The 17,195-nt window shown below is 37.8% G+C and overlaps 1 protein-coding gene across 3 annotated transcripts in view; it reads right to left on the minus strand.

Annotated features, from left to right (window-relative positions):
* Positions 1-122: 122 nt before the first annotated feature.
* The window catches only part of MAMDC2 (MAM domain containing 2), a 58,159-nt gene continuing 41,086 nt past the window's right edge, over positions 123-17,195 (minus strand). The window contains exons 9-14 of one of the 3 annotated variants that reach the window (XR_015280696.1): positions 16,628-16,893; positions 5,903-5,996; positions 4,051-4,199; positions 2,047-2,306; positions 1,365-1,449; positions 123-1,068 (exon numbers count right to left, since the gene is read on the minus strand). Coding sequence is in view for 2 of the 3 variants with exons in the window: in XM_086868436.1 (XP_086724562.1) it covers positions 1,007-1,068; positions 1,365-1,449; positions 2,047-2,306; positions 4,047-4,199; positions 5,903-5,996; positions 16,628-16,893 (920 nt within the window). In the remaining variant the exon portion in view is untranslated. Of the gene's footprint in view, positions 1,069-1,364; positions 1,450-2,046; positions 2,307-4,046; positions 4,200-5,902; positions 5,997-16,627; positions 16,894-17,195 lie in introns of all 3 variants that reach the window. The other 2 variants (XM_086868436.1, XM_086868438.1) reach the window with 2 other exon arrangements.

Genomic DNA, 17,195 nt, shown 5'->3' on the forward strand with positions numbered 1-17,195 from the left:
TCAAAATTATAATAATTTGGAGGGAACTGGGTTACATTTTCCATTCCAAGGGAAGTCCCTGCCTTCCTTAGCAGGAAGCTGTTTTTCAAACCAGGACAGAAATCTAGAGCAGAGCAATAAGATGATACTCCAAGTTACATTTTATTAGGAAGTTATAGTAATTTAAAAAAAAATCCTTACACACAAATACATAAAATCTTTAAGAAATAACAAGATGTGTGAATTCAGTTTCCTAGTAATATAAATGCAAGATATCTGTGGCTGGGCAAAATGTAAGTGCATTCTCTGTAATTGCACAAACTTAATAAAAAAACAGACAACAAGACTCTCATCCCAGAAAACATATGGCTTTAAAGTGTTTAATTTCATATAGTTCCACAGGCCAGCATCTTATGCTGAATTATGTTGAACACTAGAAGTGGGTTTGTTATTGACAAATATATTTGTTATAGTAAAATAATACACTATCACAAAAAATTGTCAGCAGAGGATTAAGTGTCCCAGAGAGATTTGTCATTGTGAATAATTGCACTTAACCTGTAGGATAATACTAGTAGCTAACACTATTGTCTTTGTTATTTCAAAACATTTAAAATTTTCTTAACAAAAATCCATTCTATCCCCAACACAAAACATTCACTGAATGCAGATTTAAGATAACACAATATTGGACTTCAATTGTGCAACATGAATTTCCTCTTTTTACTTATATACTAGAAACATTAAAAAAATTAAAAATTAATGATCTGTGCAGAATGGGAAGCCTTTATGAAATAACTGATACCTCATGCAAAAGAGGAAATAATGTAAAAAAAATTACGGTCTAAGAAGCCCTGAGTCAATAATTTCATTTAAAAGGCGAGGAACGTGAGTGCTCCAAGTTCTTCCTATGTATTGGTGTGTATTCAAACCAGTCCAGTATTTAATTATATTTTAAAACAGGTGGTTCTTGCAGTTTCTCACATACGAATCTTCAGTGTGCTCCATTCCTTCCAGCAGGCTGTATTTAATACTCGATTTCGTTTAAGCTGTCAGGATAGCCTGATGAGAATTGAATTTCTTCCACTTCTGGAATACAAAGAATGAAGAAATACTGTTATTTTTTTTTATTTTTGTCATACATAAGCATAGTTACAGCAGAATTTAATTAGCATGCTGGATTTAAATGGGACTGTCATGTGGAAGTGCATAGCCACTTTACTAGTTATGATTCTGAGGATGATCTCACATCCTATTAGAGAGTAAAAGTTCTGCACTAACCCAGCAGCCTGATACTAAATTCAAATGGGGACTGGAGGGAAGTATCACCCACCTGCAAAGAAGCACTGTGAATTTCAGTTGTCTGTTACAAAGTTGAAACTTACCCAAACAAGGTCCTGTCTGAAACAGAATATCATCAATAGCAGTGTCACTTCTTATTGACACACCGCGGATTGCCTCAAAAATAATCTGTAAAATAAGACACAAATTTTCATGAATCCAAATGGTGAAAGGACTGAACAAAGCAGCCATTCAACCTATTCAAGGGATACTCTTTACCCCCTCTCCTGCCCTCCCTTCCCTCCTCCTTTCCCTTTTGTTTTCCCCTTTCCTTAGACAGACCTTATCATCCCTTCTCCTTGCTGCTTCCTTATAAAAACCACCCTCCAAGAAGCTGCCATTTCATCACAGCTCAGTGGCTGTGTCAAATCTGGACAGGGCTACGCACAGCTGAAGGAAAGGAAATTGCACAAATGATCTTGAAAAAGCCCTACCACTACTGACAAAAAATGATGGTCTTTAGATTTAAAGTAGCATTTAAATACTTTAAAAAAAAAACCAAATTGGTAACTATTTTCCTACTTTCAACCTATTCACATCTTTAATAAATCCCTCCCTAACTTAATTTGTAAAAAATTACATTATTTCATGTTCTTCATGTGTCTATTCAATGCCACCTACATTTAACATTTTAGTTTATTACTTTTAAACAATACTAAACTTTGATTCTAGTACATAGTTTGCTTCAATATTCCAATTTGACTGCTTTTTGCTTGTTTTTCTTACCTGGTAGTTTGTATCACTTTCATATTCTATCAGTCCCCTTAGCCATGAGATGCTTTGTTCCCCTGTCCTCCTCCACAATGGTATCTCTTCATCAACTCCTTCCTTTTTTAGATAAACACTTAATAATCCAGTCCCAGATCCATACATATGATAGAAAAATGTCAGGCACTGTTTTCCAGATGTTCCTCTTAGTGATCTTGAAACTAGGTATGCTCTCTGTCCATAGACCATATTAGATGCCTCTATATACATGTAGTATCCTTAAAAAGATATAAAAGTAAATATAAGCAAAGTAGGATACATTGTGTTGGAATGTTCATTATGCTCAACATGCTCATTATATTAAAGAAGCCCAATGATGGAAACTATTTTGATAAAGATTCATAGACTTGTGCTTTTGTAAACTGTAATGTTAGAGATACTGTAGTAATTGTGTACTGCAATAATGATGGGTTTGAATTTATAAAGCTAAGAGATGATTTAGTCTTTCTCACAAATATATAGTATGATTCAGTCTTTAGAGAAAAGGGAAGTTATTTTATTATGCTGTAATATGAGCTCTAGGTTTTGATTTTTAACTGAAGGAACTTTCTACACCTAATGAACAAAGTCTTTGTAGTGTAGTGCATTAGGTTTGATATAAACCAGCTTTGGAATTCTCCAATACACTGCATGAATGATGAACCTACAGCTTGTAGATAATCCTCCTTTTCACCCTCTCTTGACTGCTGCTTGCCATCAAACTACAACCTGGCTTAGAGAGGATGTCTTCACTAGGGGTTTGTGCAGAAAACAGGATTCTTGAGTACCACAAGAGATTCTCAAGCATCCACTGACTGCTGTTGCTGCTCTCAGCCTTCTGCCTGTCTCACTGATCCTTGGGAATTCCCTCTCCCTCTGAAGACAATCTCACCCCCAGGACTTGTGGTGACAGACAGGAGGTAACACCACAAAGAGAGAGCATTGGGACTGCATGAAGAGTTGCTGCATTATCCAAATTCACTGTCTGCTGGCAGAGCATATATCTCAAAACAGAAGTTGCTTTCTGCAGCAGATGGGATGTGGGGATGCTCTTCAGTCTTCTGACACACTTCAGTTTGCTCCAGCTGGTCATAACTGAGTGATGGAATAAGAGGCATGAATTTGCCTTCCACCAATTAATGGCCAGAATCCTTAAAACTTGGTTGTATCTGTCGAAATACATAGCCACAGAAAAGAATACAAAGAATAAATTATAGCTGCTCTTGCACCAGGAATTGCACTCTGATAGAGATTGACTCATTGGAATTCAGAGACAGCTGCATGTACATCTGAGGGTACACTTTAGGCTATGGTTGGTGGTGATGCAGTTTTCTGTGCACTCGTGTTTAATGGAGGTCCTGCCTGTCTAAATACTTGAACTTGCACTAGTGAGCTTGTGGAGCACATTTTCAAGATAAAGGGCTTGTGGGATCTCTTTTATTCTTCATATTTTCTTTTAAGTTTGAACCCAGAGGTGTTCATGCAGTAGAATCCCAACCACTTGCACAGCTTGCTGCTAAGAGATGAACTAAGGAATAATCATTGTCACAGACAAGGCTTAAAAGGCTCTCAGTTCTAAAGTCAAGCTGTCAGCCTCACTTCTCACTACTTAATGATCCACATAATCTGAAAATAGGTCTAAAGTTACTTTCAAGGAATGTTCACACAAACTGGGAGTTTGGAAACAGCTTTTTCTGTGGGGTCTGGACAGTCATCATCTTCTTTAATCTCCCAAGGAACAGGCTACTTTGGGACATGACAACCGAATTATCTACATGGCCTGCAGATAATTCAGATTAAATGTCATATTCTCAAAACCACTCAGGAGTTCCTGCAGAATGTGCTTCATTTGATTAGTAACCTTTCTGAATAGAAGAGTTAAAACTTTATCTTCTGGGTTATCATTTAAAATATTTAATAATTATTTTTTATTAACTATCAATCTCTGTTCCGAAAGTTCAATGTGGAACTTAACTCACCTACCCCAGTAGTGTGGTCTCCTTTGGGTCCAGTGTAAGAAGTGGGAGTTGGACCTCTCTTCCTGTGCCAGCTCCCACGACCTCTCTTCTTCTGGGTAAACACACACTCATCTTTTTCAAAGGTGCATTCTCCAGGACTGGGCAGCAACAAATCTGTTAGGCAAGGACTAGTTTAAGACTTCAAATACATTAGACTGATATATGGAGAGATTACACAAGTAATGTATTGCATTTCCTCAGCTGCTGACATCAATTACAGCTATCTGGCAATGCTTACAATAGTCAACATCTCATATAAACTACCTTCAAATGGTCATATAAAATTTAATTTAATTTTCTTCACATCTTTGGGAAAAACTGTGACTTACTCCAGTAGCTCAGTGACTACGATTCACTAGTCCTAGGATTCTTTAAAACAGTTTATTAATCTTCACAATAGTGCTTTGGACTAGATTATCTTATGGGGTCTTTTGGTTTTAATGGTTGGATTCAATGATCTTAGAGGTCTTTTCTAACCTTAGCAATTCTATGATTATATGTAGGCTTTGTTATAGAATTACTAGCGTAATTTTATTCACTGTTTTGGCACCCCAAGGAAGTTAGTAAGTCCCAGCATCTATAACGTGCATAATAAATGAGCTTTGTTCAAAGACTGGAGTTTCTGTGAACTGAAATCAATGCCACATTTATCTCTCCTCTCTTTCTTTGGCACCAGATTCTACTGCAGCCTAGAAGATACAACAGAGGTCCATTATTAGAGTATTTTCATTATTTCAATTCTATTAGATCATACAAAATGTAATTCAGGTGCAGGCCAGGAAGCTTCTGTCAGGCAATCTGAATTCATCATTCAGAAGAAGACATTTTGAGCTGCCTTCACCTTTTGAAGAGGAGGAAGCCTTGATACCTCTGGTGCATTTTTCAGGCATTTGTTTTGCTGCCATCAGAGACAAGTCATGGTATGACTACACATCGAGATACCAGTTCTTCACCTTTGGTTCCTTTTCCAATTACTTACTAATTACAGCAAGGCAAAACAGACAACTGTTGGAAATAGTTTACAAAAATTGGATCTTGTTTTGTAAATGTGACTTCTCTCTGTTTTATTAGCCTGAATTCATGAAATCCAATCAAAAGAGATCATTAAAAAGCTGTAAGGACCATTGCAAAGGCATGGCTTTATTCCAAAGAAGAACAAGATTGTAGATTGTGACTGCTTAATGAGAATGGTTTTTTGTTGTTTTTTTTTTTTTTTTTAAATTATTATACAATCATTGTATTGTCAAACCTCACAAAGTCATAGAAGAGGGAGTTTGGTGTGTTCAAAGAGGCTAGCCTGTGCATGTCAGAGGATAAAGTTTTGCTGAAAACCATTCAGTTCCTCCCACTGCAGAGAGAGTCATGGACTGCTCTTCTCTGTCTTCATCAAAGAACTACAGCTCAGGCTGTAGTCTTGGCCTTGCACAGCTGTACTTCTCACCTAAAAATAAAAAAGCTTTGTTTTGAAAAGTACTGCTTTGGGGTCCATTCCTGGCTTCTTAAAGACCATTTGAAAACTACTTTTCACTCAGTTCAACTGTGGGTTTATTTTAATGCAGTCAAAGGACCACTCACCTATACACAATATACAACTGCCTTGGAGCCACTGAAATTTATTAGGAGTTAGCTGATACCCCTGTGAGCAAAAACTGGTCCTTGCTGGATGTTTTCTACTTCACAAAAATGGGATTTATGCATTACTTGTTGGAGAAAAAGAAACAACACGAAACCACAACAGGCTTGCAAAATGAAGGCGTATGTTGAATTCTTACTCAAAAGGATGGCAGCTACTGGATGACAAACACACATGGTCTTACCAGCAGCCTGGCAGCTTCCCAGGCTCAATGATACATCATCCAATGCCACAAGCCCACAGTCCCAGAAGCTTTTACACCAGCTGACAAAGACAACCTGCAATATGAAGGAAGGAAGTTTCAGGAGCAAAACCTGGCACTGTTAAGAGTCTGCAATATTAGTATTTTTTCCAAATGCACTGATAATTTCAAAATTTACAGAACAGGAATAATGGATCCACTTTGTTTTGGCACATTCTGCCAATGGCTGAAATGTCCATTCCAGTGGGACTAAATGTATGTTTTCAATCAACAGAAAAATATTTTCTCACTTTTGTGGGAAAATTATGTATATCTGTATGTAATTCCCATTTTACTAGAGAATTTTTTTGTCTGTGAGAAAACATGACTCATTGAGGTTGTGGTGGTTTTTTCTTGCCCAATACCCAACATGAACAGCTCAAATATCCTCAGCTATCTTATCCTGAAAACCAGGAGGTCTTATCCATGGAAAAATAAATTTGAAAGAGTAATATGGAGTGATGGGCAAGAGTGGCTGTAGCAAAAGCAAAGAATTAATAGAGCTGAACTGAAACTACTGCACAGAATGGGATTATTCATAAATGACTCAATGCCATGATATTGTAGAGCAGGAGACTTGAAATGTTATGCATAATTCACAGCGTTCATCAGTGTTTGTGAAGATTAATAAAACATCCAAGATCATTGATTTGAGTAAACATTAATTCTGCCATGTAAAATACAAGTCATTCATGAGATAATAAAATAAAATGTAAAGAAACTGTAAGATTCTCAGTTGCACTTCTGCCAAAGCCAAGACAGATCTGTCTGAATTACTGAGGACAATTTAGGATTTATTTTGTGAAAACACTGCTGGAGTTTTTCTTGGACTAACTACTCCAAACCATCTGTCTGACCACAGGGGTTATGACCATAATTTGGGAGGAGCTTTTCAAAACAATTCCTTTGTGCTGAGGTCTATGCTAGTGATTGCAGATGGATTAGTGTCACTTCTAACTGTTTAATCTTCTGGACAACACCTCAGTTACATATTGGAGGTTAAACTGACTGACAAGTTTCTTGTGGACACAAAAAGGCTTTTAGAAGTTGTTAGAGCATTATTTAGTATGATTTCTAGTAGGCTTGGTAACACCTTCAGTGTGGTACCTACATGGTATTTTGCCATTTTGTTTTGTTATGTAGTATTTATTAACTCAACTGCTTATTAAACAGCCTGGAATGTAACTACACCAAAAACTTTAAAGCATGTATGCATAATGCTGCCCAGGGGGGAGCAATTTTTGAAACTCCTCCATTCAGTGCTACCAATCCTGGTTATTATTGATTATCTGTCTTGTAAACTGCCACTGGTATAGAGTTAAGGAGTCCTCTTGCACAGAATGCAAAACTGCTCAGCATATGGTGGCCTAAACCCCACACCTTTTTTTTGTTCCCACTGTAGAATTGTATCTTAGCCTCAAGGTTTAGAAGGACAAAAATTGTTTCATGCTTTTTAAGTTCATTGTCAGGACACAGGGGCAATCCTTTAAAAACAGTAGCATCTCTTGGGAAAAAAGCATAAAGTAATTGTAAAATAAAATACTGACATTGAGTGTACATCATTCACCAGAATTTTAATAAATGCATTCTGGTGAACATTGGTAATGAACTGAAGATATATTATACCTTAAATCCATGAATCTTCAGAAAAACCACACAAGTAAAGGTGAAGTCAGTCCTCCTTTGTGAAACAACATTTCCATACTATGGAGTCATGTTTTAAGCAATGCTTTAGTATTGACATCACTGGGAGCAGGATTAAGTTCTTTATTCTTAGATTGCAGTAATTTGTTCCATGTAAGGTATGTAACTACCCAATGGATCCTGCAGAAAGCCTTCCATTTCAAAGGCATTACAACAACAACAATGGTGGTCTCTCAAAGGCCATTAAACCAGTAATCTTTGTACAACCAAAGGACTGATCTGTTTCAGTGGCAACTGTACATTTGTTCAGCTTTACCATCTGTAGCTTAAGCTTCACTATCTTTCCACTTGATTTTTGTGGTGTTGAGGGACACACTGCCATGAGCAGACTTTGTAATTTCACAAGGATGAAACTACAAAGTCTTCTGCTTGGGGGTGCAGAGTTTTCAGTACTGGCTGTAGCAAATGTACCAAAATTGCTACGGTCCCCTCAATTTATTTTGTTGTTATATTCTTGATTTAGTTTTAGGCAATGGACTAGAACATTTTCATTCACAGGTCAAATTTATTCACTCTTCTTCTGGTTTAAATATCCTTTTCTGTCATAAAGCAAAAATCTGAGTATTTGAACTTTACCTAACAAAATTGTAACAACTTGGATTTACTCAACTATTCACTTTCACACTGAATCAGATCTCTGAATCCTTCCTACAGTCTCAATAGAACTAATCTCAAGATGCTTTGCATTTGTTCTTGTTTTGAATTAAAATATTTGCTAGGTCAATTTTTCCAAAATAAAATTTTATTACTTTATCTCATGCCTTGGAGAAGAGAATAGGGGATTCTTTGTTCTCAGCTTTTTTCGTCATAAAGCATGGCAGATGAACAACATACTGATTGTTTCAATCTAGGTAACTGATATTGCTGGACTCGCATGCTATTTTGGAGGCTAAACTAAAAACAGTATCCAGTGCAGGCAGTTGTTGCCTATGATACTGAAAAATAAAACATATCTCTCATGTCTCTTTTTGTTCCAACAGCAGAACACAGCTAGGGCATCCATTTCCTTCCAGACCATTGCCCCAGCTTACGGAAGCTAGTTTGTTTATCTTGCAGTGCTTCATAAACAGTCCTGGCCTTCAGTCTCAAAGTATCAATAATCCTTTCTTAGCACTTAAATGAGGTATGAGCAATGCCAGATGAGAAAGGCTGGTCCAGCAAGCTTCTGCCAAGACACCATGTTGGGCTGTGCTGCAGACACTGGGTGAGGTACAAGGGGTTTCACATCCTTAGCACTCAGTGACTCTACAAGCAGAATGTGAGTTAAAACTCACATGCATATTAAGTTAATCTGCTTTTAGAGAAGAAATAGGAGGACATTCAGAAAGGTACCTCCAGGATAAGGAGGGACTAATGGGCTCACTTGCTATAGGAGATTTGGAGGGAGCTGGGCTGAGAACAGGAGAAAAGGAGAGAAGATCCTACTTGGATCCCTATTTGTTCCGTGCATTTTCTTTCCTCTTTGTTTATCCAAGAACATACATATCTTGCTCAATTAGTCAGATCAACAAAACAGAGGAAAAACATGAAAACGACCCAATCTGGTGACTTAAAAGTAAGCTATGCCTCTGCAGCAAGGTAATTTATCTCATTCCATCTTCATGAATATTCCTAGATTCAAATTACCGTCCTGGAGAGATTCTATGATGCTGAATTTTATCCTCCGTCATCTGTTCTGTTTATGCTGAATATTAAGTTCTGCACCTTTAAGACTGGTTCTGGGAGGGAAGGAAGGAAAGAAGAAGCGCCCAGTTTGTTTTCAGAAACTGTACTCACTGCTCCATGTTCCTTCTCATGGACTGCTTCAGTTTGGTACTCCTTCATTTTAGTTAGTTGTTAGCTAGCTGAAGCACAGAAGTTCCCCTCCTTAGCTTCAAGAAAAGAGATTTTTCATTTTCTTGGATCTGTGCAAACCTGCTCTGGACTGAAAACCCAGACAAACCCCAGGAGCTCACACCTGTGGCCACCAAGGGGCTGGGATGTGGCAAATTCCAGTGCTAGAGGGATTGGTAAGAGACTGAGCAAGCCAAACTACACCCCACGACAAGGACTTTCTGGATTTGCCATCTCTTCAATCAGCAAGAGGTTTTATTGTTTAATATTATTCATTTTTTTATGCTTGTGAATACTTTGCTTGTTAAATAAACAATTTTTGCCACTTTTCTCCAAAGAAGTATTTTCCCTAACTAGTTATGGGAGAGTCCACTTTAATCAGCTTTCTAGAGGTACTCCTTTGGAAGTTTCCTCCCAAATTTGTCCTAAGCCAGGACGTTGACACACTAAATCTGTGCAGACACAAAGCTCGGTCTGTCACTTAGTTCAATTCAAAGTTCAATTTCCTAAAGAAGAAGGACGGTTATAGTGGAGTCTGAGGTATTTTCTTCTGAGAAGCTACTGTTGTAACTTCCTCACAGTGACACAAAACTCAGTCTTGCAAGATCAAAAAATAATTTCAACACTGGAAACAAAAGTGTAACCTGACATGAAGAAGCAGTCAAGATGTTTTCAGAAGACAGGCAGCCTGACTTTTCAGTCGGTTATGCAAATAAACATCCATGTAAGTGTGTAAGCCAGGGACTGACCACACAGGGGATGGGAAAATCATTCTGACTATCTCAGGGCTGTTCAGTACAGATGTTTTAAGTATAGACCAAATTGCTCGTAGCTAGTTTAATAAAACTAGATTTCAGGTGGCTTGTATTTCTTTAGCTTAAACAGTCAGAAACTCATTTATCAAGAACACAAGTAAGCTATTAAGCCAAAATTAAAGTATCTGCAAGCTTCTGTCATTTAAAATAAACTGATTTAAAATGGCACTTGCCAGGCAAGTTCAATTTCTTGCCATGTAAATTCAACAAAGCTTCTGTGGGAAAAATAATGTAGTATGAAAGCTTCTACATAAATAATTGCGTAACGTTGGTAATAAGCTTGTGACATTGAACAAGTATTTTTGAAAACCTTTCCTGTCCAAGGGCAGAAACAACACAGGCTGTTTGTCCTACATCTCCTCTTGCTGGATCAAGCAGCCTAGTAGAGAACACTGCCTACATGCAAATATGTACAGGACACTGATATTCTCATATGTCTTCCACCACCCTACAAAATTTCCACAAATCTACTCTAAGGGCTCTATCCTCATCAAGTCAGTTTCCTGTCCATTAAGGATCAGAGATACCAAAAGGAGACATGTAATATTTAAGGCAATGCATTGCCTTGCTTAGCTACTGTGAAGATGAAAGCCACTTTTGCACTGCTTCCTGACCTGAGTAACCTTTTCAGTTTCCAGTATGCTGTTTTCATAACCAAGTATCAAGCACCACAGGAACTGAGGTTCACACTTCACAGCACTATCCTTCTGTTTCCAATCTCTACCATTCTTATTTTAGACGAGCATTTTTGGTGACTGTTCTTCAAGAAGATTTTTATTTTAAAGGGAAGGAATGACAGGACTGTTAGATAAAACTGCAGCTCATTCCAACCTCTTTAGAGTGCATACCTTATTGTCAGAAGACTGATAAAGTTTGGAACAGTACCAAAAAGCTCTTTTATTTGACACAAGTGTGAGCTTTTCAAAGGAGGAGGAGGTGAGGATGAGGATGTCTGCCCTCCTCCAATTGGCACGTGACTGGAGAACTGTGTTTGTCATACTAGTGACTTGATCACAGAGATCTAGGATTTCATTGTTTATCCAATATTAATTTAGTCATTTACCCATGGCATAGGTAGACAAACAGAAAACACAGATTTCTTGCCAGCAAAGAGAAATAAATACTAGAATAATTTAACACTGAGCATCACTACGGTCTGGATGATGTGGGAAGAAAGGTCCAAAGACACTCAGGTCAAGCACTAAAAAGGCAGCAGGGTGATAATAGATATTTTGGGAAAACAGAACAAGAAACAAACCAAAGTTTTTATATTATGTCCAACCCAAAAAAAGCTGAAGAACTTGCTGAACTGGAGGTCACAACTGTACCACTGTGTTTACAATCACTGTGAGGTCTATTTTCCATTAATATTGTAAATATTTTTTAAAATGTACATATACTTTTGGCCTCCATAGCATCTTGCAGCAAAGCTTCTCCATGTTGTTCAGCAAAAAAGTCTTCTCTTTTCATTGTTTTAAAACATGTAAATATTCAAGTGCAACACTGAGTCACTTGATTTTCCTTTCTCACAATTGCAACTAAAATTAGTTATGGAGGATGAATGAAAGCAAACAGATGAACTCAAGAGAGTGAGTCAAAAACATCAAAGAGGAATAAAAGAAAACTTAAGAAATGAAAACCCAAAAATGCAGCCAGAGCTACTGTGATGAAAGTAGGATAGACTGTTACACAAATTACCTTAATGAGGATTTGATTTTGAACACTTTGGGAGGTTCAAGCACTAAACTATCAGGTAACATTGCAAAAGCTTTCATGACGGATAAAGAACACAAGATGTTTGCTTTCAAAAACTTGAACTTCAGAATGGTAACCCAAATCTAGCAGGAATGAGCAGAACTGATAAAGGCAGACCCAACTGAACTTAAACCTTCATTTTAGTTTAGGTATTTGGACTTCTTTGTGAAGTTGCATAAAATAAATATTTTTCCATGCTGGTGTTTACCCACATACACATGCACACACACAATATTAAAATGTAGATTCTTGCTTCACAGTTCATGGGCATTTCTCAAGGATGCAAATGATATGTGGAATTTTCTTTCAGTTTGCTCTTACATTTTCCTGACATGTACTGGCATGGAAGATCAATTTCAGTACATTCAATCAACTGAAAGTAATCTACACACTTCAGATTTAGGTTTTCATGTTGCCCTTCCAGACGTTTATACAATAAACCATACAGGATTTAAGTAATTTCAAATACCATTAGATTTTTTTTTTTCCATTTCTTTCTTGTCACATTTATTCCCTAGGTACAGTATAATTAAATATACACTGTATGTATATAGGATCATAGGTACTCACACCGAATAGGAGAGACAGTGCTGCAAGTACAAATCAGGAAATCAGGATTTTAAATTCCCTGCCTTCTCACTAGCATTAACAGCATATGTGTAGGTATAGACATTTATGACTTGCTTAGCTGGATCATACCTGCCTAGCCTTTAAAACGTTTTATTTTCAAAGTGTCATATTAAAGCCAGCTGGCTAGCTTCACATTTCCTGCTCACAGAACTCAAGCCATCAACTTGTGCCAGACTGCAGTTAGCTAATTCAAAAAGAACTTTCAAAAACCATTACAGAAATTAAGCAATGAAAATCTGCATCTTTTTTATTGCCCTGAAGTAAGTAAATACCATCAAAACTAAAATGTATTAGATGGATTTTATATAATTTTCAAAGCTTTGGGAGTAGTATTCCTAGTAGAAAAAGATGAAGGATGTGGGTAATCAATTATTTTAGAGCATTGTTTTCTGGCTGAAAAATAATTTTGACCTTCAGGACAGATGATTGTCACTGACTTGACTAGGTGTTAAGGAAGTGCCAAGAGACTGTTTACTGTTTTCACAGGGTCTGACCCAATCCAAAAGTCGCTGCTGGCAACCAAGAAGCTGCTCAGCCAAACTACTGTGTATACCTCCAACTTCTTACCATCCAAGTCTACATATGATACATCTCAGAAAAGAATAAAATAGGCACATTAGTCACTATTTCTGTATTAGAGGAAAGAGGGCAGCCCTAGCTCATTCTGAGACCACCTCTCTCCACTAAAAGACTGTTTCTCACTTGCCTATAATATTGCCAAGACACAATGATTTCAGCTCAGATTTTCCATGCTAGGTCCTTGCTACTGCCTTGTTTTGGAAGATTTAATCCAAAACAGTTCCATCATTTCCGAGAACAAGGCTAGGAAAAAGGGTTTATTTTGCCCCTATTATATAAAAAAAATTCTGTGAAAAGCTTGAGCACTCCTAGGCTTTGGAGTAGGAGCAGAAAAGTGTCAAGAGTCTGATCTTTATGCCAGTGCTATCTCTTCTGTCAAGTCATTAGTTTTTGAGAAGTTAAAATTTGTAAGAAATGGGACAAGTGGGGAAAACATAATGGAACGTGAATAATATTGCAGGGGAAAAGACATTGGATTGTCCAGAGCTGAGAGTAAAATGAGGATTGCAGAGGGGGGCAGAGGAGTAATTCATTGGCTATGGGACAGGTTAGACAAAGATGCCTTAGTGAGGATTCAAGAGCTCATGACAGGTTGCCTGAGACAGGACAAGAGAGGTCAAGCTTCTGTCATGTTTCTCAGCACTGTCTCCTTCAGAGCCTGAAGTGTAATCCCTTTCTTGGTGGCTCCCACCACTCCTTTCTATTAGCTAAAACATTCTCTGGTGTACCTCCACAGCTGCCCTACATTGGAATGAGTGTTTTTTGTCAGCTATTTCACTAGGCAGATGCATCTTCACAGGTAACTAACCTGAGTCTATACAGAGTGCTACACAGTAATAATTTGTTTCCTTCTACTGGCTTGGAAAAGAAGGAACAAACAAAATAAAGCACAAAAAGACTTATAAAAGTAATAAGATGGAAGAGCTCGGCATGAGATTGCAAGGAAAACCCAGAATCAAGTTCAGTGTCAACTTCATTCAAGCCTACTTTTGAATATTATGAGCAGACAGCCAGTAACTACACCAGGTTTTTTCACCCTCTGCCTTAAGCAGACATGCTTAAACTTCAACAATATTTGTCTTTTTTATTCTACCTTCCCATCAGTAAACACACTTTGATGTACTTTTCCATATTAATATATTTCAGAACTTCATCCATTTTCTTGTTTGTCTAAGGAAAACCTTATAAACTGAACTACCTGCCCAATGTATAGTTATTTAGCTAAGGGGTGCCTGAATTACTGTTGGGGGTTAGGTTTCTTTCTTTTTATTCCTTTTTACTTAATAGAACTTTTTCCCATAAATTGCTACAAAAGAATAACTACTGGGTACTGGTAAGAAAAACAAAGTAAGTGGCCAAGCTCCGGGGAGGAGGGCATTTCTCTTAGAGCTCTCTCTCTCGCTTTCTGTCGGAGGAGGAGGAGGAGGATCAGAGTTTCTGCAAGGAAAAGGGAATTCACTGTTGCCGCTGGAGCACAGCCCAAAGCTGCTTCTTCTGCCATGGGGTGAGCCTCTGCTCGTGAGAGACTGCACTGGGACCGAGTCAATACCTACCTCCCTAAAAGAGGGGGCTATCCCCATCCAGTCGGGTGCCGAGCTGCACCGAGGGGAGAGCGCCAGGCGGGCACTGGGGCCTGTTCTGTCTGGGGCTAATGCTGGAGCTGCTGCTGTTTGTTTGCTTTGTTACACACACCAGTAAAGAACTGCTATTCCTAGTCTCACATCTTTGCCTGAGAGTCCCTTAATTTCAAAATTATAATAATTTGGAGGGAAGTGGGTTACATTTTCCATTTACGTTTTCCATTCCAAGGGAGGCTCCTGCCTTCTTTAGCAGGAAGCTGTCTTTCAAACCAAGACAATTATGCTTTGCTGAACACATGCTTACTTCTGTAAAGCCAAATAAATCTCACATTTTATGATATTTGGGGAATGTCTCCTCAACAGAAACATTCTGCAACTTGTTTCCATAGGAAGACTTTCACAAGACCTGAAGCACCCAGAGAAGGTTTTTGAGAATTGCTAGAGGCCAGTAAATCACGCTACAAAGCATGGTGTTTCTCCCCTTCCTACACATCTTCAGGCTCAGAAGAAGTGAGGCAAGCTTCTTCACAACTGTTCCACATATCCTGACTTCTAGGAAAACAAAAATTGTTCTTCACAAATTCATGGTGGAAAAGGTTTTCCATGTAAATATCTGATGCTAAAAAACCTGTCACCTCCAAGGCTGCCAACTAGTTTTAACAGTCATGGTCAGGTATCATCAGTACTCATGCAGCTGATTATGCCACATAATCTACAACACCTTTCCAGAAGTAATAAAGAAATACCTAATCAGGAGATGACGAAAGTAAATTATAAGTTTGCCATTTTCACTTTTCTGCAAATATCTTGGGATGATACTATGAGAAATCTTTCTAGTATGCACTTGCTGGGCACTAATAAAATTCTTTTTCTATTCTCTAACACTTGGAATTATAAATTCCATTATGTTTTATGGATAAACTACATAAAGAACCCCATTGACACTTTAAGATTTCAGGTATCTGACAGAAAACAGTACCCAACAACTAGGACTGAAATTTTAAACATCAGTTTGCCTCTCAAGACAGGAAGCTGGTTTTTGGTCATCGTTTATGATCAGTAGCTACTGTTATTTCAAAAACTAATTTGTAGTGGACAAAACATTTAAGATCTTTGTCTTTAATTTATAAATACTTAAGAGTTTCAGGACAAGCTTCCATCCAAATGTTCATCATGTTATCACACTCTGGTCAACATTAATGATCCACCTGGTTCTCCTTAGATGACTCACTGATACTGAAAACCTGTTACAGAAATCAGGATCACTACAGTGGCAGCACTTACAGAAATCTGTGTAAGTCAGTCTTTGCAAAAAGAGCAGAGGTGAGGAATTATAATGGCTTAAGGACTTAAGAAGGTGATGTCAAGTACCAATGTGTTATTATCTTGCAGGCAAAGACACTGCAAATTCTTCAAGTCCATTGCTCTCATTTGCAATATGACTTCTGGTCATATTGAAACCCAGCAGTTGAGTTTAGGGAAGTATGATCAGCTCCCTATTTTGACCAGAACTTAACAGTACTTTTTAGATTAATTAAAATCTGTAACTGAATATGACAATGATATGATTCACATAGGAAACAAGCAAACAAAAATGAGAGGATGTTTCTACATATGTGGATGTTTTTGTTAGAGCTCCTTTGGTGAATCTTCAGCTAGTCCACTTTGCAGGTATAGCTCACTTAGGATTAATCCCTGTGTAACAAACAATTCTGAGAAGGCCAGGAAAATCTCCTCTCAGAATTCAGCAGATTTGAAGAGTTGGCTCTTACCTTGCAAGGCATAGGCTTTTTGAAGGAGATTTCAGCTTGAGTCCAAACTCCTTTTGGAGAGTCCAAGACAGACCAGATTTTCTCTTGAACAACATGATTCTCCTCAAAGATATAAACTGCAAGAGTGCCACTCATCTTGAAAAACCCATATAAGGCATAATAAAAACGCAGACAAAACTGCAAGTTTCCTGGCAGGGTCGGGCCATACAGACGTCCAATGTACCCAGGCTGTGATGTAAACTTTGTGTTTGCCAACAAATAATAACCTGCAAGACAGCATAATCATTGTATTTAATACGCTATTAGCACAGCTGATTTACTATTAAAGCAGCTTCTGTTATTGCATCAGACTTGGGTTATAAAAACAGTTCCAACTGGCAAGGAATAGATTATCACACTCTGACAGGAAATAACCATTTTTTTCCAAAAGCATCCTGTCTGCTTCTAGCTAAACTGGCACATGGCTAAGTTACCAGAAATAACTTAGTTATTTCTAACTAACTAACTAAGTGATTAGTTAGTTATCAAATTTATCCAGAAAAAAATAGTTGGGTTTTTTTTCTGGTCT

This window comes from Cyanistes caeruleus, chromosome Z (assembly GCF_971803275.1).
Source record: "Cyanistes caeruleus chromosome Z, bCyaCae1.hap1.1, whole genome shotgun sequence".
NCBI lineage: Eukaryota > Metazoa > Chordata > Aves > Passeriformes > Paridae > Cyanistes > Cyanistes caeruleus.